General features: G+C 35.7%; 1 protein-coding gene across 1 annotated transcript; it reads left to right on the top strand.

Moving 5' to 3' along the window:
• Positions 1–797: 797 nt before the first annotated feature.
• LOC149565165 (uridine 5'-monophosphate synthase / UMP synthase (PYRE-F) (UMPS)) lies at positions 798–25987 on the top strand. Its single transcript, XM_089818716.1, has 6 exons — positions 798–1803; positions 3624–3707; positions 7122–7204; positions 7363–7450; positions 7550–7807; positions 25373–25987. The coding sequence occupies exons 1-6, from the start codon at positions 1033–1035 to the stop codon at positions 25502–25504; spliced, it is 1416 nt and encodes a 471-aa protein (XP_089674842.1). The 5' UTR covers positions 798–1032; the 3' UTR covers positions 25505–25987.
• The last annotated feature ends 220 nt before the right edge of the window (positions 25988–26207 follow it).

Here is a 26207-nt window from a genome sequence, read left to right on the forward strand (position 1 = left end):
CTGAAGAATAACAAAGAATGAGCAAAAATCAAGTTCTGTAATCTGCCCAAAATGCCTCCAAACCCCTTAAAAGAGGGCATAACTGTAACTCACGTCCAAGAGAGGTTAATGAAACATATTTTAATAATAATTTTCATTTATTAGTCCAACGGTTTCCAAAGATTAACCCCCTTTTTCTGAAACTTCACTTTCTTGGGCCTGCTTGCCTTAGCAAAGATTATTATTTTTTATTTATTTGAAAAGGGGACATGACAGAGGCCCCATCAAAATTGATTTTTGTCCATCGGATGCCATTTTACACGAGGTTAAAGAGATGGAGAATCAACTCTCCACTGCCCATTAACGAGCCATTAGAATGTGAGTTTTGTTAACAAGTAAAATAGGGAAAAAATAATAGAATTTACATTTTATTTATTTTTGATGGAGATTCAGCTTTTTTGCCTAGTCTCTTTGGTTAAGAACCAAGGACTAAGGGGTATCTATTCCGCCAAATTCACCCAGGGCACGATCCTAGCCTCATCCCTTTTAGATGTCAGGGGCCTTGCACTCAGCAAGACTTGATCCCTGGTGGGCTCTTTGTGAGCCTTCCAACTTCACTAGTAGACTAAAGGCCCTTTAACTAAATTTTATTTTTGAATACTCGATTTCATGTAACGTATAGAAACAAACATATAAACCACATTTATTTATGAACAAAATGTAAAAAAATTATAAAAAAAAAAATAATGAAAATTAAACACTAAAGTCAAACTTGTGGAATAATGGATATATTAATTTTTTTGCATAGGTCGTGAGACATAACCAGTTAAGTCTGGTTCTATTTTAGTTGTTTTTAGTGATCCCGCCTCACCATTATGGGACCTCAAAATGGCCGACAGTGCGAGTGGCTTTTGTAGACTCAATCACCACCGATGCCTTCATTACAGACTTGAATAGACGAAATCTCAGTGGACCAGCAATAACCAGAAATAGGTATCACCTATTTGCAACCTCAACGAGCAGTGATACCAAGAAAACCCCTTATCTATTTCCATGGAAGAATTGATACTAGAGCTTCACAAAGTAGAAGCGGTAAAATTTGGAGAATTCAAGCTCAAGAGTGGGATTACATCTCCCATCTACATTGATCTTAGGCTCATTGTATCATATCCACATCTTCTCAAGCTTGTTGCAGACACCATATGGCAAAAGATATCTTCCCTTAAGTTTGAGCTTGTCTGTGGGGTACCTTACACTGCCCTACCCATTGCGACATGCATTTCCCTTGCTCACTCCATTCCCATGGTGATGAGAAGAAAAGAGGTGAAGGACTATGGCACCAAGAAGTCCATTGAAGGGATGTTTACTCCAGGTCAAACTTGCCTGGTTGTGGAGGATCTGGTCACCAGCGGGGCATCTGTTCTGGAGACTGTGGAGCCCCTAAAAACCGTTGGTTTGAATGTCACGGATGCTGTGGTGCTCATTGACAGAGAACAGGGAGGGAGAGATAATCTGGCTCAAAATGGGATCACATTGCATTCTGCTCTTAAGCTTACCGAGATGGTGGGTGTGCTGGTTAAGAATGGGAAGCTCTCTGTGGAGGTTGCTGAATCAGTAACTAAGTTTCTGGGGGAAAATCAGACCAGGGTGCCGTCGTCTGTGCCTAATGCTGTAAGGAAAAGGATTCCTTATGGTGAGAGGGCTCTTCTGGCTCAAAACCCTACTGGAAAGAGGCTTTTTGAGCTCATGGAGAGAAAGAAGACTAATCTGTCCTTGGCAGCTGACGTTTCTACAGCCCACGAGCTTCTCTGCATTGCAGAATCTGTAAGTTCAATTTTCGTACCTTAAAAGGTACATTCCATTTTGCTATAATCGTTTAAATTCTTTTTGGCTGGATAGAAAGATGGTAGGAATGCGTGCTTTTAGTTGGTAACGTGATGATCTGCATACTTGTATTGGTGTAATTTTGACGCTGTTGGATTTTCTAAATAGTAGATCAAAGATATGGTAAATGGGTAATTAAATAACTAGGAACTTATATAATTTTTAAGATAGAAGAGGCTAATGAATTAGATAAATAAATAATTACATTCTGTTTTGTTATAATCGTTTATAAGAAACAGTGGTTTTATGGTGCCGTCTATAACCTGTTCACGGTCCATATGAATCTTTCCTCCAATATGTAAGCATATGCTTGGTAGCAGGGACTACGATGCTTTATATTTAATTGATTTTAAAGTCCCCACTATGAATTAACTTTGTATTGCATTGCTTAGGTAGCAGGTTATCTGTTTCTTGTGGTCCTATATTGGTTTTGACAGCATGCCATTTTCCATGGATTGGCTAGGAAATTATCCAGGAACGTCTCATTGGTTTTGATAGCATGCTATTTTCCATGGGATGCTTTACCACTGAGCTAATGACCTCTTTGCAGCTTGTTTTCTTTGAATTGGAATATGCACAAAGTGTTGAGGGAATAATCCCTTTCTCCCCACCCTGCACACGCAGACAGAGTTCCTTTGGAATTAGATGCTAGATTGTTCATCATGGCAAACTTCTCCGGCCTTGTTCCTTCCATTCAGTTAAAATTTCATTATTCGTTCTGTGTTTGACATTGTTTAATCAATTCTGTATGCCGAGCTAAAATGTTACAAAACTTTAGATATTGCATGCTAAAATCTGCTTCGTGTTTGTCTAACCCAATAACTTGTAATAAGTTTGGCCTGTAAGTTGTTTTTATATTACTAGCATGTGGTTTCCCCCAGCTTGGTGCTATGCATTTTATTTGCATGTCTTTTTAGGTGGGAACAAACAATGTCCAGAGCTGAACTTTGGCAGTGGCATGGAATGTGCTACAGTCATCATTTACAATGAAACAACTTTGAGTTTCTTCTGATGATATGGGTGTTGTGCTTCTAAGATCCAATGACCTCTATTTGGTTACGACTTCTAGGTTATTTTTTCTGCACTAGCTCATGAATCCTTGTATAATGTGCGTTTTGATAGATTTCTTATGTACAATAATTTATGCACCCTTGCCCTTCATATTTTAAGAATATTAGACTGTTACAATCTAGCAGGAGCTATGGCAATAAATATATCAAAATCTGGTCGTACAAAGATCTCCATACATAAATTCAGCCATTTAGTTTCTCTTCTACGTTTTTATTCACATGTATGAAAGTATAAATGGTTCTATTCTGGGACATTTATTGTAGCTTAGACTCCTAGATAATTATTATTCTTTTAGCCATAGCATATATGTTTTTTCAATAATTTTAACTATGTATTTTGACTGTTGGGTTCTGATAATCCTTTCTAATTGATTTTTCCTGTGGAATTAGTGATGATTATTCTGCATCATTTTGGCTATTTTTTCAGTATTCTCTTTTTAATTTTTCTAGTTTCGAGATATTTGCATTACAGACTTTCTTCCATTGGTATTGTCTTTTGGAAAATCTGTTATTAGTTTATGTTCCTGGGTTGTCTATATTCTTTGAAATTTTGTTGCATTTCATGTTTTTAGGTAAACCTTGATACTTGCTTCATTTGCCTTGGTAGGTTTTTGAAGTGATAATTTTGGTTTAATTTGTATCTACTTTTCCATTTTGTTGACGGTAGCTCTGGATATTTTAATTTTGCAGGTTGGTCCTGAGATTTGTGTTTTGAAAACGCATGTTGACATATTAGCAGACTTCACTCCTGATTTTGGTGCCCAACTAAGAGCGGTATTTCTTTCTGCTCCGCTTACTGTTTACAAGGTTGACTGTGGTAATACAAGTTTAGTTATTGGAGAAATGTGGCAACAAGTGGACATTATATTAATGTATTTTTTTTTGTTGTCCACAGAATAATTGGGCCTCAAAAACATCTTTTGAGATTGTATACTGTCACAACTAGCCTTCACATCTACTAATTTTAAAAGGCAATTGGTTCTGAATTTTCTTTGTAGCCTTCCTATTCTATATTTGCAGAGATTACTATGGTTAGCCTTGATATTTTTCCAATGCGATATAATACATCATACTAAGAAAAACAAGATAAAATTTCAGATGGAGAATTGACAAGAACTAAAAATAAAAATAAAAATACCAAGATGCAAAACATTTAAAAAAATCCAAATTGTTGTGGACAAAGCTGTGTTAATCAACAGAGGTACCCATACATTTTACTGTTCTCATCTATTACATTTTCTTAACTATATAAAAATTGAATTCTTTTCATTTTGCCTGCCTTTGAAGCACTTGTGGGCAGACAGTGAAATATATCACCTCAGGAAGTGAATTGATTAGAAGCACTTTTTTTGATGTTTGCAGATACACTCTATTGGTGGTCGCATTTTCAGCTGTGTATCCCAATTAGAACTTGGGGCAGCTCTGATATATCTTTTTATCTATATTTAGCGTAACCAAATGCTTTGCCTCTTGGCAAGATTGTGAAGCATAGACAATATAGGTTTTGAAGCCACCTTTGTAGTCACATCCAACCTGATTGTCAAACCATTAAATAGGTGTATCAGCATTCTTTTCTTTTTCTATCATTTTTCATACCTAGAAGGGACACGTTCATATACTAGACCACACATTCTCTTGTTTTATTGTTTCCCATTATTTCCTCAATCTCTTCTTTTTATTGGTTATGAGTGATTTGAAGTGGATATTGAAACTTGAAAGTCTTCATAATTCAGTTGATTGCCTTTACTTCTTAATTCCTGTCAAAGAAGAGCTTGAGACATGTTTTTAATCTAGTTGAGATAAAATCGGGCTAGATGAAGAAGAATAAGGAAATAGGTCTAGGTTTTTGGTTTGATTCTCACCCACACAAGCAATGTGGGATAAAACATTTTAGCTTCTAGAAGCTCATAGAACTTTATTAATTATTCTCCCCTTTATTGAATTGATTTTTCATTTCAAAGCCTCAAAGGGGAAAATTGACCAAGATAGGGAATCATAAAAATTCAGTAAGTCCTTTTCATCATCTGAAAGAAGGGAATCCATACCTCTTTGCAAGGGTTTATCCACTCTTTTTGCCTCTTTGCCCAAGTAGGAAAATTGATCTATGCAAGGATAAATCCTCAAAATTCATACTTAGAAGCTAGTCTTTCCTTGCTCACAAATGCAGAATTTTGGTCCATGCAGGTATAAACTAATTCCATACTTGGAAAATTTCCATCATTCTTAGTTATCTAAAAAGGGTAAAATCAAATTGTCTCTGGATAAATCCAGGCATTCATTGGGACAATCCTTACATTGGGAGCCAAAATTTGCGTTAGTACAAACCCCAAGGGGAAAAATGCCTTGCATTTGGGCTCTTCATTCACACTCCATATCCATAGTTTCCAGGTGTGGACAATTGACCCATGTCTGAACAATGGCTCAACAAAATGCACAGTTTCAAGAAAATGCACAGTTTCAAGAAAATGCCATTTGAAGTGGGAAATTTATGGTATGTCTGGATTTCCATAATTTTAAGTGGGGAATTCCATGGTTATTTTGGTCATTTTAAGTGGGGAATTTGATGGTCTGTCTGGATTTTGGTCCATTCTTTCATGGTATCATGTATGTCTGGACTCTGGATTTTGTGTTTTTTTATAAAGAAAAAATGATTTCCCTAGGATTTTTCACATTTTAAGTGGGGAAAATCTGTTTTTATAATGGTTTCAAGGCCCAGACGCATAGAATATTCCTTTATAATGTATTGCAGACTATTTGACTACCCAGAATTTTAATACACAGGATTTCTGGCTCAATCAATTGTAACTCGACTCCAGAGGACTTTAATTTTAAAACTCCCACTTTAAAATCACAACTTGACAATTTGATTGCTTAACCACCCCCTTAACCCTTTGAATGTTTACACTGCCAACTTAACTTCTAGAACCTAATGAACCTAACAACTATGAACTAAAAGAGGGGGCTCCCATTTGCAATTGGATAATGGTGTAAAGACCTCACAACAGGTATCATAAATGAAAATTGATCCCCTTTGAATATTTACACTGCCAACTTAACTTCTAGAACCTAATGAACCTAACAACTATGAGCTAAAAGAGGGGGCTCCCATTTGCAATTGGATAATGGTGTCAAGACCTCACAACAGGTATCATATATGAAAATTGATCTGATACAAGAAATAATAATGCTTGCAATGAAAATATAGAGTATATCAAATTGTTTGCAACAATACTCAAGAAATAGATACACATGCATTATATATATAGCAGCTTTTAGTTTTCAATTTTAATATTTTCAATTTATACATACTTTTTGTAGGTTGCATATACACTCCTGCATTGTTGCTGATACTTTAATCTTTACAATGTGCATCAAACAACTGGTAAGGTGCATTGTACACACACTGGAAATCTGTGAAACTGAGCTGCTGTATGCAACCTTTTGAATATTGTAAATTTAGTCGACATTGTTGATGTATTCCACAAAAAAAATCAATGTGAATGATCATTCTGCATAATTGAATAAATGCCATCCAGAAGTATTGTAATGTTGCCTATGGAATTTTTGAGAAACCCCAGTATGGTATATTAGCATTTATTTTTTGACAAGTACACAGTTGTGTAACATGGTTTTTAAAGATTCGTAGGAGAGAATCTTGGGACAATTTTATCCTGAAGCTGTATATCTTTTTCAACCATCTTTAGTTTTTGTTCTCTTATGATTTTAGATGCATCCTCTTCTAAAAATTCTAGTGAGATTTGTTCTTGTAGGTAGCTGATATTATCAACATAAGTTATAATGCAACTGCATACATGGTTAACAAGTTTCAGTTCTATGACTATGGATGCAGTAGTTGATGTCTATATCGCTATCTAGTGATATGTGTTAAATGTTCTTGTTATAATGCACTGTTGGTAGAGAGTTGATTTTGAGCGAGCTGAAAATAAAGCAATAACTGTGTTGATAATATGGTCTTTTTGATAGTGATAGAATTGTGTTCTGGTTGTCAAGCCAAGGAAACAGGGTTCGTATTTTTTCATAAAGTAACTCTTTTTATTACACGTAAATACATGTCTATGTAAATGTTACCAACTGTTATCTTTGTATATCATTAGGAAACAAAATCAACATCAAAATGCTTTCATTTATTTTTGGGCATGTCTGACTTAAATTTATGTGAAACTGAAGATTGCAGACAAGCACGATTTTTTAATTTTTGAAGATAGGAAGTTTGCTGACATAGGAAATACAGTTACCATGCAATATGAAGGGTAGGTATTATTTCTAAACACATTGGTATCTGTAGTGTTAATTCCTGCCTTGTGGAGATATAAACATCATGATTTTTAGTTTTCTTTCTAAATACTTTACTGTCCTCAAAGCTTCTTTCACTATTAGAAAGCATTACCATAATTTACTAAATGTGCAGAGGAATTTTTAAGATTGTGGAGTGGGCAGATATTGTTAACGCACACATTATTCCAGGTCCTGCAATAGTTGATGGTTTGAAACTGAAGGTAAGGTGCTTGATTTATATCTGTGATTCAACAGCATTATGTCATTTTCACCCTAAAGCATTGGTATCACATTGTTAACAAAGTGTTGGTGTTATCAAGGGCTTACCACATGGAAGGGGTCTACTGTTACTTGCAGAAATGAGCTCTGCTGGGACTCTTGCAAAGGGTGAATATACAAATGCAGCTGTGCAGATTGCTTCTGACAATAAGGATTTTGTGATTGGGTTCATATCTATTAATCCAGCAGCTTGGTCAGCAGTAGGACCTGGAGATCCTTCACTGATTCATATGACTCCAGGAGTACAGCTGAGCACTGGAGGAGATTCACTAGGCCAACAATACAACACCCCTGATTCTGTAAGGCTTTTTATTTGACTTAATTTTTAGACCCCAGAATTGTGAAGCTTGTTTTCATTTTCTATACCTGGTGTTATACTGCCATAGAGTGATGTATTTTGTGTTATACATTTTTTTTTCATTTTTTGTTATTCATTTTTATTTAGCTTCTATTTGTTACAGAAATTGTTTCTAATTTGAATGCAATGTTGTTTGGAAGAATTAATTTGATGTAAAAATGATTGACGCAATACAAAAGATGAATCATTTCATGTTACTTTTAGTTTAAAATATTTTTTTATAAGAAAAACACTATTTTTTAAAGTCATAAGAAGATATACTATTACCAAATTGCAAAGCCTGGGACAATAACCCCTCAGAATCCTTTTTACATTATACACCCTACATGGAATCTGTAAAAACATGGACATCCGATAACAACTTTTAACAGGGTGAAATAAAACAGCAGATTTGTTTTCAGTACCCACCTAAAATTATTATCTGGGAGTTCAGCTTTCTTACAAAATAAATATGAATTTGAACATTGTGCACACACATTCACTGAACACAGACATAAAAATAGACAAATATCTGTACTAGACACTATTTGCTAAGGATTGTTATATTCAATGTTTAACTTAAGAAGGGAAAAAAGAAAAGAAAATTCTGTATATAATATCCCAAATAGCTTAATTCGAATGTAAGTCAATTATGTGTGCTGCTGGTGAGATATTGAACTGCTGGGAAGTGTAAGGCAGAAAGATTGTTTTGTGAAAAGCTGCAGAAACGCTGTTAGGGTGTCAGCTTAAGCTCCTTGAGGGCACCTACCGATGTAGACTGAGACTGGAGCTCTTACAGGCTTATACAACTCTAATAAACTGTGTGGTTATGCTCGAAATGCTAGAACTCTGACTGACATTAGGTGCAGTTTTCACAGCACTCTCTCAGTGTAGATTCCTTGTGCTACCAGCACTCTTTCAGTGTAGATTCCATATGCTACTAGAAACGTCGTGGTTTTGAAAAATTTCTTATTAAGCATTAAAGATGATAACTTGGCTGGCAGTTGTGATTGGTTTCTCAAGAAGCTTCTATTTCCACAGGAATATCAACAAGCCTTGTAATCTTTTCCTTCATCTCAAGTTCCATTAGTGGAGTTAGCCATGGGGATTTGTCTAGCTGATGGAGAGAGCCATCATTAATGCTCACCTTAATCTGGACTTTGAGCATATTGCAGAATTACGATATTACTTCAACGAATGCTCTCTTCACTATGAGCTTTGTCATCATCTTCGAAACATGTGATCAAATTGTAAAATTCAAACTCATTGAGCCTGATGCAACACAACTCTTGCATTATTTGTCCTTTCAGCTCACTTGTTTAGCAGTATTAACGAAAAATGATAGATGGAGGATTTGAATTATGGACAGTTGAGCAGTTGCTCTTTAATAAGTTAGTTACGGGTATGCCCTTAAGGTGTCCTGAACCCGTACTGGGTATGCATTTGCCCAGGGGTATGCTTGGATACACCCTGGGTATGTACCCGAGGGTCTGGGTATGCCCAGGTACGTACCTGAGCATATCCAAAGCGAATAAGTAACAAACATATATACTTTTTGACTTTGTTTTGCATCCAAAAACTCTAAAATGCCCTTAAAGCATCATTTTGCCCATAACAAAATTATTTTGCTCACTTCACTCTCTATTCTCTCATTCTGCTAATGTAAATGGGTTGCTGTTGTAAACAACTGTTACTTCTGTTATATCACTGTGTGTGAACTACTCTATTTTTCCTGTTCATTGCAAATTCAAACATCTGGCATATGCACATGGTTTGGATCACTTTTAAACCAGACATTACATACTCTATTCACTTGTGACTCTGCAATTTGTAAGATCTGAAAATTTATATTTTTTGGATTATCAATTTTGTGGGACATTCCTTGTAATAGCTAAAGTATATCCTAATGGGAATTAAAATTAGTTTGAGCTATTACACACTTAAGTAGGGAAGTGTTGTATTTTAAGCACACACGCCCCATTACAAATGGGGACCCCCTCTTTTTTAGCTTAGTGGATGAGTGTTTAGGTTAGTTGTTGTAGGTGTTTGTCAGCTTTGGTTTAGCTTGGCAATGGTTTGAGTCCCTTGATCTCCTAGGTAGTTGAGAAATTTTGTCAAGTATGTGTGAAATTTTGATCAATTCATGAAATTTGTATGAAGTTCAAGTGTTGTTATTGTGAAAGTTGGTAATAATTGCAAAAGGATGTCAAAATGGTGCCATGAACAGGAAATTGAATAATGAAAGTATTTCATTAAGAGAAGAGCAGAATGTCATGATCTAGTACAGATCTTCACCCTTAGTAATATGGAATCTTCATGCCGCGGGTCGATTTTCCACCCTTTGGCAATTTGGCATGCAAAAAGAAGCCTTCATGGTAGGGGTTAATTTTCCACTATAGGAAGGAATTTGCAATGAAAAATGAAAGGAAAGAGTAGAAATTCATGATGAACCACAGACCCTCACCCTATGTGACCATGAGAAATTAAAAACTTCATGGTACCCTTTGAATTTCCTCACTCGGAGATTGAATGTTGGTGAAAGATGAAAGAAAAATTGACAACTTCATGGTTAGGGTTGTTTTTCCATTCCATGAGATTGAGAAAATTCTCAAGTGAAAATTATGAAGGAAAACCAAAACTTAATGCTGTCGGTCGATTTTCCACTCTAGGAAGGAATTTGCAATGAAATGTGAAGTAATGGAGTAGAAATTCATGGCGAACCACAAACTTTCAAAAGATTAAGACTTCGTGGTGCGTGTCAATTTTCCACCCTTCGACAATTTCAAGTGTTAAAAGTTAAAACAAACCTTCATGGTAGCATTTGATTTTCCATTCCAAGGAAAATTACAAGGTAAAATGAAAATGCAGAGTGGGAATTCATGGTGAAACATGAACCCCCACCCGATGGAACATTAAGCCTTCATGGCAGGGGTCAATTTTCTACTCTAAGGAAAAATTTATAAAGTAAAATAAGAATATAGACCAGAAATTCACGTTGAACCACAAACCCCATGCTAAGGAACATCAAGCCTTCATGGTTACCTTCAAATTTTTAAGGTTATAGCTTCTGTCAGATTGATTTTATCTTGAGATACCTTGTTGATGGTAAATATATTATATATATAATATATATTATATATGTAATATAATATATATTATACATTATATATTATCATATAATAATATAATAATACATATTATTTATTATTATAGAATAATATATTACATGCATAGTTAACATATTAATATTACATATATGCTTAAGATGAGTAATATTTATGGTTAATTATATTACTATTAATATGTTAACTAGTGATGTTTAACCGTAGAGACATGTCTCATCGTGAGACATGTCTCTCATATTTATGAGTCCTCAAATCTGCATTTGGAAGATAATCAATCAATGGCATTATTAGTACATTTGCAAAAACCATTCTAGAAATAACACAAATTTCCATAAAAAATTCATGAAGGTGGATGGCATTTAATAACTTCATGAAGTTCAATGCAATTAAAAAGGAAAAATAAAAAATGATGCAAGGAAAAACCACGGAGGTCAACCTTGAAAGTACAAGGGGTGCGTCCCTTCACATGAGGCCTACAAAGAAGATCAAATAGAGGCATTTCAATACCATTTCAAACTCAAGGTAGATTGAATATAAGCAGTTCAGAGGGAAGGTTGAACCATGGATTGATGCAACTAAGGGAAAAATTGGAAATCAAGGGACTGAATTCAAACATCAACCAATAGCAAAATTGCATAAGGATTGAATTAATAATCAAGACTGCAAAACATGAAATCAGATTTACTCATCTAATTCCAAGCCCAAATGCAAATTAAATTTCAGATTGAAAAGGAAATCTGAAAGTCATTTTATGTTCTTCAAAGTTACTCGAATTCAAAATTTTGTTCATAATGTTCATCCAATGTTTCTTATTCTTCCCTGTGGGAATGATGATGTTCACAGAAATACGCACAAGAGGAAGATCACAGAAGATCAAGTTTGAGAGGTGAAGTCAAGCTTTGTGCAAGAAATGACAAGTGTTGAAGATCAACATGATGATTGTATGAAGATGGAAGGCTTTGCAACATGGCAATCATATCATACCAGATATTCATCAACAAATGAGAGACAAGATTTACACCATAAGGAATTTAAAGAGCAAGGAAACAAAACAAGTTCTATAGATGAAGAAGATTTTCATAATCTTGAATTTCCTTTAGAAGTCCAAGGTCAATTTGAAGGACTCAACGACTTGAAGGTTGACAAGTTCAAAATCGACGAGAAGGAAACCCAATTTTCAAAAGAAGGCCAAGTTTTCAAGAGACGAACAATTTCAAAGACAACTCCAGGAGAAGATTTTCAAATCGAAGAGGATGTAGAACATTCATGAAGTGAATTGATTTGGGAATATGAACCATCACAATTAATTGAAGGCTTAAATGTTGAGTATTAAGAGACATCTTTTCAGTGTAATGAAATAATGAAGCAAGGTTGCATGGGTACTCGTACCCACACCCCTGGTACTCGTACCCACGTACCCAAGTTACCGGGTACACGTATCCCACGTACCGGGTACTCGATGGAGAGCATCATAGCTAAGGACCTTGATTAAGATTCTGATTTTTTTTTTTGGTTTTTAATTTTTGTATTAGCTTGTTGTTTATCAAACTTAATTCAATACCAAATCAGTTTGAAACTTTGATACTCATTAACGATAAACTTTATCACTGTTCAGGTCATAAGTTTATCATTTGCAATATGTCATTGTCATATGATTTAGGATCTTCTTGTTCATGTTTAAAGTCTGCCTTCTTTGTTATGCATCTAAGCCTTTATCATGTATTATTATTTCAAACATATAGCAAATCTGAAACTGAAAACAATACATTACATTTGCAAACTTCATCACTGTTCTTGTTTTGAAAAACCATTGTCATGATTCATAATTTCAGATTTTTTATAAATATAAAAGTATAATTTTTAAATAAGTTCGACATACCCAAGTACCTCCATCCCCTATTCTGAAAAATACTTTAAACATTAAACATTCAGCAATAGCATATATATATATATATATATAATAATGGCTCATATTTTCAAATTTCTTGTTTTGAATGCTCAATGTCATGACTCATGACATATATTTTGATTTTTATATTTTCTATAAAATATTAATTATATAGAAAAAATTAAGCATACACACGTACCCCAGTCCCCTATTTTGAAAAATATGCGTACCCGTACCCGTTCCTATTCCCGTACCCACGTACTCGTGCAACCTTGTAATGAAGTTATCAAGATAAGCATGCTGAAGTGGTGCCCACTCATCTTCAACAAATCAAGTTACTCCAACTGACGTGTCCAAGTTCATCCAATCAAATTCATCCACAAGTGGACATGTGGAATGCACTTAATCTATCACCACAACAACTTTTTATATTGTTTAATCCTCAAAAAGATATATATTTCAAAGCAGTGCTATTTTCTCATTGGTTGGCATTAAATGTCTATAAGCAATTGTTGTAACAAATCTAATCAGGGTTTTTATAGAAATATCTGTCATTGATTTCATTACAATTTGGGCCCTCATTGTAATTAGGAAGCCTATAAAAGGCTTGATTTTCTCATTTGTAAGAGATTAGATAATTAGAAGATTAGACAATCATTACACAGCAATTAGAAGCGTGGTAGGAGGAGGATACAACAAATTGTTGCCAACACTATATTGAAGTTGATATACAATTTTCATTGAAGATATGTCAGATTCTTGTGTGTTGCCTCTAGATTTTGCATGGGTTCCACTTTAAGTTTAGTTAAAATTCATTGATTGAAATGGAGAAATGTGAAGATGAATGATGAATTCCATGTCCACACCTTTTGTTTCCTATTGATTGCAAGTGGCATTGTATGGTTAGTTTGAACTTGATTCAATACTAAGCTCATTTGTTGATGTTCATTTGGATGCGCCAATATTAGGTGTTTGAATGAATAATTAGAATATGGAATTTTTTTTGTGTTCCGTTTGGAGATTGCATCATTTTTGGGCAGTTGTTTCATTTGGCAAAGCAAAGCTTGGTTACAGGAATTCACTTATAAGCATCATCCGTTGATATTGTTGTCCTTAGGAACAACTTAGATTTCTCCAAACCCTTCATCCTTTTAATCTTTATTTCAATTCAAGTTAGTGTTTTAAGTTCTAGCCACTTTGATGAGAAGAATTGATAAAGTCTAGGAAGAATAGCATCAAGTCCTTGTGATTGCCAGCATCTCACATCATTAAACTGAGTTATATCCAACATAAAGTCAGTTGTTTGCATGGTAAACCTTGGGGTTTCTTCATTTGATCACACATTTGCTATATTGTTTAGCATTAAAGGTTTCCTTGTTCAAGAGGATAGGATATTTAATATTTTATTCTGCGTATTGAGTGGTCACAAAACACACATCAACAGAAAGGAGGCACTGAAACCAGCGAAAGTCAACTTGTAATTAGCACTCTGTGCTTTGATAAGTAGCATTAAAGGTTTCCTTGTTCAAGAGGATAGGATATTTAATATTTTATTCTGCATATTGAGTGGTCACAAAACACACATCAACAGAAAGGAGGCACTGAAACCAGCGAAAGTTAACTTGTAATTAGCACTCTGTGCTTTCCTGTGACCACTAGAAGGCAACATAGAGAATTTGCCTTCTTCAAGTATATGGGTCAGCATTGATGCATATTTATATGTTTTTGAATATCCTTAAAGATTGCCTCCCGTTTAGATCCATCCAATGTAGCACTGATTTTTGTTTGAGTTCGTAAGTCTCTAATTTCATGCATATCATTGCCGCCCCTCAATTTCATTAGGGCCATCACTTTGAAACCCCCATAGTTGGTGGATTCTCTTATTATGTAAGAAATTTGATTACAATGAGGGGGTTGGGGAAAGGAGACCAGGATCAAGAACTTAGACTATCACTATTAAATGCCAATTGATAAAGATAATATTAAATATTTAACTATCAATTGTCTGGGGACATTTTATATTTATCTTTATCACTCCCTTTTTGTCATTTGACATTGATCAATGATGAATTATCATACTAACAAATGTATATAGTTTTACAATTTTGTCTATATTTATATATAGACACGTACCCAAACATTTTACATTTATCTTTATCACTACCATTTTGTCCTTTGGCATTGATCAATGATGAAGTATCATACTATCAAATGCATTTGGTTTTATAATTTTGTCTATATATATCTATATCTATATTTATCTACCTATCTATATATATAGATAGACACACACATACCCAAACACATGTACCCAAGGACAAAAAATATTTGCCTGTAGCCACGTACCAGTCGTTGTCAATGTACCCGCGCCAGCTACTTGCCAATTTGTCTCTTGATCTTTGACATTTATTTATAAATTTATAATAGCTATTCATCAAGAAACTGCAGAATTTTATTAGTTATGGTTGATACATATGAACTTTATAATAGATGTTGTGGCCGTGAGATGCGTGTGATTTTTAACTTGATTAACCACAGCATTTCTAACATTATACAGCAAGTCAAATCCTTTAAATATTATGAATTTAATATAGATAATGGAAAAAATAGATTTTGTCCCTAATCTCCACCTCTTAGCATCAACCAATGCAGGAATTTGGCTAGCTTAAGAGATTTATGCTTCTGACTTTGCAACTAGACTATAAGAAAGACATCCTTGTAATACAAGTCGATAATGCTAATCCTTAACAAAAAGAATTGTGCGGAACAAAATATTGGAGAAAGACAGGGATATCTTCAGTGTCCAACAAGAATACATAGCTATTATTCTTTAAAGGCTGTGTTTGATTTGATTCCAAACACCAACAAGAATACATAGCTATTATTCTTTAAAGGCTGTGTTTGATTTGATTCCAAACACTCTAGCATAATTAATTACTAGACAATCAATAAATCAAGTGCAATAACATGCAAAGAGAGCACATGTTATGCCCATTACTTCTTGTAGTAGCTTCATTGTGTTTACACTATTTAAGGATAGTACATGGAGGCTATCCATAGACTCAAAGCTTTAAATAAGTTCACCACAAATACCTGCTAACTACTTCCAAGGATAGAAGATCTGTTGCACTAGTGTTTGGTGCTAGATGCTTACTGGAATACATCTCAATTAAATATTATTAGATTCTTGTTGAACCTTTTAAAGTTTAGAAACTAACATTTAAAGCCAGTAAAAGTTTGTTCAAGTGTTTGGTTACGACATCTGCTTGATAATGTTCCCATGACATTCATGTGACTAATGAATTGTGTTTTTTCCCCTCTACATCTCATTTTTATAATTGTATATCTTGATTACTATTTGTCTTCAACAAAACATGGGGAGAACTCTTGACTTACCTTGAGAGTGTGCTCGACACTTTTTGGTAGTTAGCTGAAAGTCCTTTCCTTTTGGATTTTCAAGCTTAGAAAATGCTGGAAAATTGCCTCATGTTAGCCAACAATATTCAATCATTAAAATTGTTTCGCTTTGTGGGAGAAGTCATTCTTCTCAATAGAATAGTGCACCTCTTAACTTCTTGGCATAGTAACATGGGGACGTGTCCCCCCCATTTGCCCCACGCATTGAGCACAGGGACGCATTGGGGACTTGGGGACTTCATTCCCTCGTCCCCAGCGGTGCCAACAAATAACGCCACCTCCGTCAAGGATGGGGGAATGTCCCAGTGTTCACTATTTGCTGATTTGACCATTTATGCTCAGTGTTTGATGTCCCAATTCAATGCGATCAAGTGTTTACTCCTTTACATCTCTATATCTTATATTGCAATACATCTTTTCTTATATACAATCCTTTCGGTCCCTCGCTGATGTCCCCCTACCATCCCCAAATTAAGGTCCCTCTGTCCCCCCATCCTAGAAACTTGTCCTCCTGTTCCCTTGTCTCCGCGTCCCCCAAGTAGGTGTAACTATGCTTCTTGCTCACATAAACTTGTGCTACTTGGGGACGTGCTGTTGGATTTGAAAACCCTGTTTGCATACTGAAAATGTTCGAGAACTCTCTGATGGCTAGGGGACATCCGCATCACGTTCCCATTTTTAGCAAAGTCTAGGGGAACATCCTAGAATCTGGCAAAAAGGTTCCCTCATGTCGGGGATCCTTGACCATCTCAGGGGACAACTGAGGATGTATGTGACATTCCTTGAATGTCCAAGGGACGACTAACCTTCCCTGGTGCGAGGGATATTTTTAAAACAAAAAAACTGGCTTAACCTTTTGAAAACAATTTTCTTTGTTGCCTTGTGGGTCCCTCCCGACAATTTAGTACTAAACTCACATAGTCATAATACGTTGACTCATTTTACCTGTTGTTGATAGCAAAAAATTGGAGCAGCAGCAAGAAGGTTTTAAAAAAGCCTTTGAAAGAGGAGCAAAAACTGTAAGAGAGAGAAGTTAAAGAGGTTCAATGTAGGACAAATATCTTTCTTGAAGCTTGAAAGAGGTATGTTTCATCCTTCCATTCATTTTTTTAAAAGCTTGACTTTTGGAAATTTTAGACAATTTGATTTGACATTATGGAGAAATTAGGTTTATTCTTTGATGCAGAACAAGGCAGGAGAATCTTCAAAGGAGATGTCCAAACCCCCAACAAAGAACCACACAATGGAAATACAACAACAAAACAACAATAATGCAAGATCTGATACCAAATCACAATTCTTTATTCATAGATGTAATTGATTACATGCAATATGCCCGGCTGTAAGGCCTTTCGGGTTAGGGCCAAATACAAACAACAATTACAATATCAGTTCTGCAAGATCCAACAAGATCCAACTTACGAATCCAATCCTAGCTAGTCCAAATACACAACTGGATAAGAACATCAAGAAGAATCCACACTTGTACCCTCAGGTCCACCAAGCAATCCTCTAGTTCTCAAGCCGCATCCCTAGCTCTTCAAAATTCACATCCACACTTCTTCTCCTTTTCCAAGTTGGAATGATAACTCCCTAAAGACTCCACAAAACCCCTTACTTATACCCAACTAAGCCACAAGTCGGCCCAACTCATTACAAACTAAATTAAATCCCTTACATTAAATATAGGTCGAGCCACAAGTCGGCTACAACGCTAAATTAAATAACCATACATAAATTAAATGCCAAAAGTCGGCTCATAGACAACTCGGCATGAATAGAACCAAGACCAATACTGGCACTTGGCACATACAGGAACACTCGGCATCCACTAGAAAACTCGGCACCAACAGGTTCACTCGGCACATGAAGGAACACTTGGTCAACACAAGATTGCTACAGTAACATGGCATCCACTAGGAGCTACAGTAACTCGGCATCTATTAGAGCTACAGTAACTAGGCATCCACTTGAGCTACAGTAACTTGGCATCCACTTGGAGCTACAGTAACTTGGCATCCACTAGAGCTATAGTAACTCAACATCCACTAAACAGCTCGGCAACAACAGAAAATTGGAAACCACTGGCACTCCGCTCCAACATGCAGGATTACAAAAAAGTCTAGGATGCTCTTGCATCATTATCATAGTTGGTTTGCATTTTTGTTCATCTTTCACATTGAAAACAATGGATCATGATTTATGATGAATTCAACAAGGTTTTAGGACTGACTTTAACTTGTCTTTAGACTTGCTGTGAGCTGTCTTAAAAAAAATCAGAGTTCCTTACGGTCTGATGTTATCATTTTGAAGGCTAAGTCTGTTCATTTTGTTGTCCTAAGACTCTAATCTAAATCCATGTTCCATCTGGAACCTCCTATGGATAAAATTTCTAAGTCGTTGCATTGAATTCGAGGATTAAATCAAGGATCTAAAAATCTGAAATTAAATGTTTTGGTTAAGTTCCCTAAAGACCATACTAACTTCGAGCTTTGAGGAGGGATATGGCAGAAGGTAAAGGGATAGCAGCGAGGACAGCACTGAAACTATCCAAAGGATTTTATCCCAATATCCTTGATGGTTCTAAGTGGAGGAAAGCCATGGATACAAATATGGAGCACATAAATATGAAGAGATGAAAGAGAAGGATGTTTGGAAAGAGATTTTCTCCCTTTAGGCATAGCAGTTAGCACAATGAAAGGTGGCCTTTATTGAGTGGCCGAGTTTCCATCAACTATTTAGTGTTACAAACTCCTATTGGAGTATACAAAGAACTATAATTTAGATACCAGGACAATCCGAGCCAAAGAGAACGTGTTCACGTTCCTAAGCGAGGAGGCAATAAGAGAGACTCTTGAGATTCCATTCTACCCAAGGATACAAATCAAGACTAAGGGAGAATCTCTATCAAAAAAGACCAGACACTTGTACGAATATCATAAATGGATTAGTGAACCCTAGAAACATCACTCCGAGTTACCTAAGAAGCTTGTAAGTGTGGATTTCAAGGATGAGTATGATGATTTGATCTTTATGCTGAACAAGATCACAGGAGCACCTCAAGGAGCTTTCTCCAAGACTGGAATATATTACTTCATTGAGGAGATACAGGCAAGGAATTTAATGATAAACTGGACTAGGATGATTAGTGACAATTTGGATATTCAATGAAGGAACTTTGGAGAAAGTAAGCAATTCTATATAAGTTCCTATGTAATTTATCTGCTAGCAAGGAATATTGAGTATCTAGGTCTCAGTGCAGGAGGATGATTGGAAATGACATAGGGCAATTCAAGGTATATGATTGCTATCCCAAGTTAGAACTACATGAGAGAGCAAGTTACAAGAGGATCAATGACATCTTCACCATGAACATCACACATACAGTAGGATAGATTACATAGGAAACTATCCAGAGAGGCCATGATAATGACTGACAAGTATGGATATTGTATATCCAATTTCACACTTTACTTACATCAGGATTTGGGAATTTTCTTTAGAGCCTTACAAACTTCCTATTTGCCCTACAGATAAGATGGTCTTGCTAGAGGTGGTCAAACAACTATTGGAGTTTAATGATATTCGAAAGGAGAAGCACAAACAAGGAGTGCCGTCCTCTATCACATTGGGAAAGATGCTTGAGACATGTCCTTCATTATATTTGGTAGAGACAAGTATGAGACTACAATTTTATAAGCTTGGAGTCTACAAGGAAAGAAAGGAATTCGACCCATCCTCTAAAATCCACTCTTATAGGGACATGTGATATAGACATAAAGATTTAGAATGATAAATTAAATTGAAAAGGGAATCCTCCACAAGAGGACATAGCTGAAATTGAAAGTAGTAAGATGGGAGTAGAGAGGAATTGGTCCCATCAGAAATAATAAAGAGTTAGTAAGAGCCAAATCAAATTTATCAGAGCAACCTCGAAAGGGACATCTAGAAAACAATCAAGTTTGGAAGTTGAGATTTGATGGTTCTAAGCCTAAGAAAGGATTAGGAGCTGGATATGCACTGATGGGAGACATACTTGGCAGCACATAGACTGCACTTTCCTTGCACCAACAATATGGCCGAGTATGAGGCTCCAGTCCTAGGCCTATTGTGCACTATAAACAAAGGAGCAAAGATGATTGGCGTATTTGGAGATTTAGACCTAGTAGTATGTCAAATCCAGAAGATGTATACTTGTAATGATAAAGGACTAATAGGATATTGAACTAGAGTATGTGATTTAATATTGAGCTTTGATGCCTTTAGTATCAAGTTTGGGTATCAATCCCAGAGCAAGTTCATTGGCACCTCTCATGTTGGAATGACTTAAGAAGTTTAGAGTGGAAGATGTAGCAATGCCATCCATGCTAGATAATGTGACTAATTTCCAAGTGTTTGATGATGATAAGAGCCACAGTAACATGACGGCGTATCCCCCACCTTTTTGCCCCACGCACTGGGGACAGGGATGCACCAAGGACTTGGGGACTCCGTTCCCTTGTCTCCAGTGGTGCCACTAGATTCCACCACTGCTAGTAAGGATAGGGGGACGTCTCGGCGTTAACTATTTGCTGATCTGACTATTTATGTTCAAGTATTTACTCTTTTACATCTTTATATCTTATACTGAAATACATCTTTTCATAACTAGCATTTTAATTACCATATGTATAGTATATAACCCACCTCAGACCCCCTTCGCCGTCCTCATGCCATCCCCAAATTAAGGTCCCTTTGTCCCCCCGTCCTAGAAACTTGGGCCCCCCCCCGGCCCCCTTCCCCCCCCTGTTCCTTAAGCTGATGTAACTATTATAAGAGCATATTGTATTTTCTAACAAACACTGGTGTTCACTGCATAGACTATTGATGATGATGAGATTGAAGAAGCAAAAAAAAATCCAGAAGGGATCATAAATTTAAAGACCAACACTATTCCAAAAAGCTAAGTCACAAGGTTTGAATTTGAATTCGAGTTTATCAATCATAAAATTCGGATGAAATTTGGTAAGGGTAAAAATTCGAAAAAAAATCGATATTCAGTTTAACATATAAATTTATTTATTTATAAATATAAGTAACATATCCACAAAATTGTCAAAAATAGTTTGACATTGCTGAATTATTAAACTAAATAACTCAATATTATATTAAAACAATATAATCTTATTGTAAATAACAATATTATATTAAATATCATAAAATTCGGATGAAGCTTGGAAAGGGTAAAAATTTGCCAAAATTCGAACTTCATGGATGAAATTCAGCGAATCCTGTGGGTGATCCAACTGGAAAGAATATTTGATGTGGACTAATTCAAAATATTAAGTATCAACCCTCCAAAGAGGGTGAATGTTAGAAGGTAAATCTTGAGATAGAAGTTCCAAAGGACTTGTTCATTGGGAAAGTTTGCACTCTAGAAGAAAGAGCAAATATTTTTAAGACAATGAAAGAATTCCCAAATGTGATAACACGGGGTTATGAGGATTTGAAGATACATGATCCATCCATCATTACACATGCAATGACACTTAAGGAGTGGAGTGAACCATTTCAACAACTTCAAAGGCCAGTCAATCCCTTGTTGGAACCATTTATTAATCAAGAAGTGAAGAGTGTTCTGACATCAAAAATCACATTCCTAGTTTAACACTCAAGCCGGGTTGCCAATCTGGTTCAGGTTAGAAAAAAGAAAGGAAAGATAAGGTTATGTGTGGAACTTGCATCAGTGTTGTCTGTGCCAAAATGTGACTGATGTTCTAGTGCTTAATGATGATAAGAACATACTAGATTTCCTAACAGACACAAATGTTTTCGCTGCATGGATTATTGATGATGATGAGATTGAAGATTGGAGAGTTTAGAGTGGAACTTGCGTCAGTTTAGATTAAGAATGAAGAGTGTAGAGTGGAACTTGCATCAGTGCTGTCTGTGCTAGATAACGCGACTAATTCCCGAGTGTTGATGATGATAAGCACATACTAGATTTCCTAACAAACACAAGTGTTTTCACTGCACATATTATTGATAGTGATGAGATTGGAGAAGCAAAAATAAATCTTGAAGGGACCCTGAATTTAAAGACTAACACTGTTCCGAAAGGGATGATCCAGCTGGAAAGAATATTTGATGTGGATCAATTCAACAAGATTAAGTGTCAACTCTTCAAAGGGGGTGAATTTGAAAAGATAAACTTAGGGACAAAAGAAGATCCAAAGAGCATGTTCATTGGGAAGGTTTGCATTCCAGAAGAAAAAGAAAATATTCTTAAGATGATGAAAGAAAATCCAGATGTGATAGCATGGGGTTAGGAGTATTTGAAGACATAGGATCCATTCATTATCACACACACAATACCACTTAAGTAGGTCAGTAAACTATTTCTACAGTGTCAAAGGCTAGTCAATCCCTTGTAGCTATCAAGAAGTGAAGAAGTTGCTGAGAATAAAGATCATATTCCCAGTATGACACTCTACTTGGGCTGCGAATCTGGTTCTAGTTAGGAAAAATAATGGCAAGATAAGGTTGTGTGTGAACTTTCAAAATTTAAGCAAAGATCGGAGAAGGATGATTACCCATTACCATCATTGGATGACCCCATTACCAGCATTGGATGAAGTATTGCAGATAGTGAATGGATCACAGATGATGTCATTCATGGATGAGTATTACAGGATACAACCAAGTAATAGTTGAAGAAGAGGACAGATTGAGAATTGCATTCACCATCAAGTGGGAACATTTGCTTATAGGAGGATGCCATTCAGCCTAATTAATGCAGGAGTAACATTTCAAAGGGCCATGGAAGTTAAACCACGGTGATAGAGAATTTAAACCAGCAAAAGGTGATAGAGAATTTCCAGCAGAAGGTGAGCAGATGCGTTTATTATAACTGTTAAGGGGTCCCTTCCATCTTTCACACTTGTATGTTAATGCATAGTATCTGTTCTCTGAATAGTTGGCTAGATACTTTTATTTTGGTGGATATATGCAATCTTTCACATCATTGTGCATTTGAGTTCTGGTGTCGTGTAACTTTGGCCTTGATTCGTTTTCATATTGCTTTGGTTACTGTTTGTCGAACTCTTCTTTATAGGTTGTTTCTACTCATAACATATCAAAATCAGTTTTAGTGTGTTGGTCCATGGGTCACCACTAGATCCCAAGTCAACGCGTGTTCTGTTGTTGTAAGGTTTAGGAGAACTATGATTATGGAATTTAATGGGTTGAAGTTTTCAAAGCAGATTTGTTTATACCTGACAAATTTCTCTGTTTGACCATCTTCTGTAACTTTTATTTTTAAGGATTGACTATGGATTTGACAGTGGCTACAGTATCTTTCTTGTAAGTCAGATTCAGGCATCTTTTTGTCGGTAAATTTGCTATTTGATGGTTAGTATTGGGATATGAATAGGATTGAGTTTTTTTATGGTTATTCAATTCCAAGATGATTGTGTTGATGGTTCAATGAAACTTAGTTTTACAAAAATAATGTTTTGGGTGATTTTGAGGCTCTCTACTGCAAGAATAGGAACTCTTAGTGTACGTGCTACTTGAAGACGCCATAGCAAGTCCCAAGATTTTCATTAGGTTATTAGCATAGAATCTTACATTCCCCCAAAGACATTGTTTATCATTTTCATCTTCTTGAATGATGCCTATAGTGACATTTTTGTAGTGAGCCTATTAAAAATGCATTTTATTCCATGAATGCTGATATCCAGCATGTCGGAAAACTTTAAGAGGACTAAATGTTGGATGTAACCTTTTGTGGATTTGATTCATCTTTAATACACATCCTCTTTTGTGCAAAAAGTCTCACATTTTTTGTTTTAAAGATGTATCCATCATCCACATGCGAATCAATTGTTTTCCAAGATTCTTTGCTCTAAAGCTTTTGCACTATCCTTATTTTATTGGGACCTTTCTTCCTTTGCTTTACAGTGACATATATGCTAACTGGGTGGTTCATTCTCCGCCTCCATTTCACTTCCATCCTATTTTATCTTCAACCATGTTGAAACAATTCCTCTTTGTTTGGTTCCTCATATATAAAAAAATTGCCTTCTGGCGTTTCTGTGCGAATTTTAGTAAATCATGATTCCAACTTAATTCATTTTTTATTATCTGGCCTGCAGTTCCTGATGAATGGTAATTGTCACTCAGTCATTGACTCTAGGGCACTTTTCACATAGATCTGACAATAAGTTGACTGTAAAATTGATAGCCAAAGCCATCCACTTTATGTAGGGGTTATGACCTAGTAATATTGATCTTGTAATTTTCCTGAAGAGGGGTTTTGCAGGAAACTTGGAACATCAGAATAAAAAACATTTACATATTGGTATTCAAATTTCAGATACATGATAGAACGAACAACGAAAAATTAAAAACCTTTAATGACTAAGTAGTTATTAAGGCTAACTTTGCACCGCTCAAATACTTACATGTTCCTTCAACTGACTCAAATTTCTATACAGGCTTACGTAACCTGTTATCTGTTTAAACTAAGATTTGAAGCAACCATGTCATCTAAGATAGCCCCACAAACATTTTAGTTGCTAGGATGTCATTTAAACACAAAGGAGAATTTTTGTTCAAAGCTCCTGTAGAAGCCATTTTTTTTTGCCATGCCTATGTTTGATCACATGACTTTTTCTTTTCTGATGTACTTGTGACATGAAGTGCTTTTCATTTAATTATTACTGATAAATTCACAGCTGATAGATTCTGCAACTGCAAAATTATAAAAGAAATGGTCTTTTAATAACCATACACAGGCATTGGATCAAAGATAGTCCCATGTCATCATTTTTTTGGCTAGTACGTCATCAAATATAAAGGAGAAGTTTTGTTCAAAGCTTCTGTAGAAGCCATTTTGTTTGCCATAGCTTTGTTTCATCACATGATTTCCTTTGCATTTTTGATGCAACTTGTTATATAAAGTGCCTTCATTAATTATTACTAATAAATTCACAACTTTAAAATTAGAAAAGAAATGGTCTTTTAGCAACCATACACACAGAAGCTTTGAAACCTGCTCACCAATTGGCTCCTCTACCCTAATAAGTTAAACAAATATTTTTGTGCTTTGATGCAGGTTGTTTCTGATAGGGGCAGTGACATAATAATTGTGGGCCGTGGTATTGTCAAAGCAAAGGATAAAGCAGGGGTAGCAAAACAATACCGATCTGCAGGGTGGAATGCATATCAAAAGTCTTTGACCATGTGATTCAACAAGGGGAGGCTTTTCTGCAATTACTTGTGCTCGATGATCCTTTCAATATTTTGGTAGTGTCGGGGATTCTGGCACTTAATTTGTTGAGGTTCATAATATCAGCAAATTTTCACCAAATTAGAATAGAAGTTTGTTTGAGCTGAGTTTGTTAATACATGCAACTGTGTCCTAGTTTATAGCATCAATGCTTCAGATCATACTTGCATGTTTGATAATTGTTCTTGTAATTGTTATTTGACTACAATTAAACACGAGCTCTGGGAGAGCTTTAGTCCCGCCTTTTGCAACTGTGAGGTGGTAGATCCATGTCGAAAGTCTTGAGAAACATTTCACAACTTCTAAGATGGACATCATACATGCAGAATTTTATTAGTATTTAAGCTGTCACATTCCGTAAGATTGTAGCTGTTTCAAAGATTTTGTACACCAGTAATTAATGAAAAATTGATATATAATCTGCATTGCTTATATTGGTAATAGCGAAGTACATATGTATGCATGTTTGTTTTGTTGTATGTTTAAGTATATTTACTTAAGACATGTTTCTGTGATACAAAACTCTACAAAGGAAGCCTGAACATTTGGGTGGTTGTTTCTGATAAGCATGAATTCTGTTGTAGCTGGTTGAAACTGGCTAGGCCAAAAAACTCTTCCCGATCTTTTCTTTGTCGATGTCATATTGGCAGTGAAGCTGGTT

The sequence above is a fragment of the Cupressus sempervirens genome, chromosome 3 (genome assembly GCF_028749045.1).
Source record: "Cupressus sempervirens isolate cs-2001-9-10 chromosome 3, ASM2874904v1, whole genome shotgun sequence".
Classification (NCBI taxonomy): Eukaryota; Viridiplantae; Streptophyta; class Pinopsida; order Cupressales; family Cupressaceae; genus Cupressus; species Cupressus sempervirens.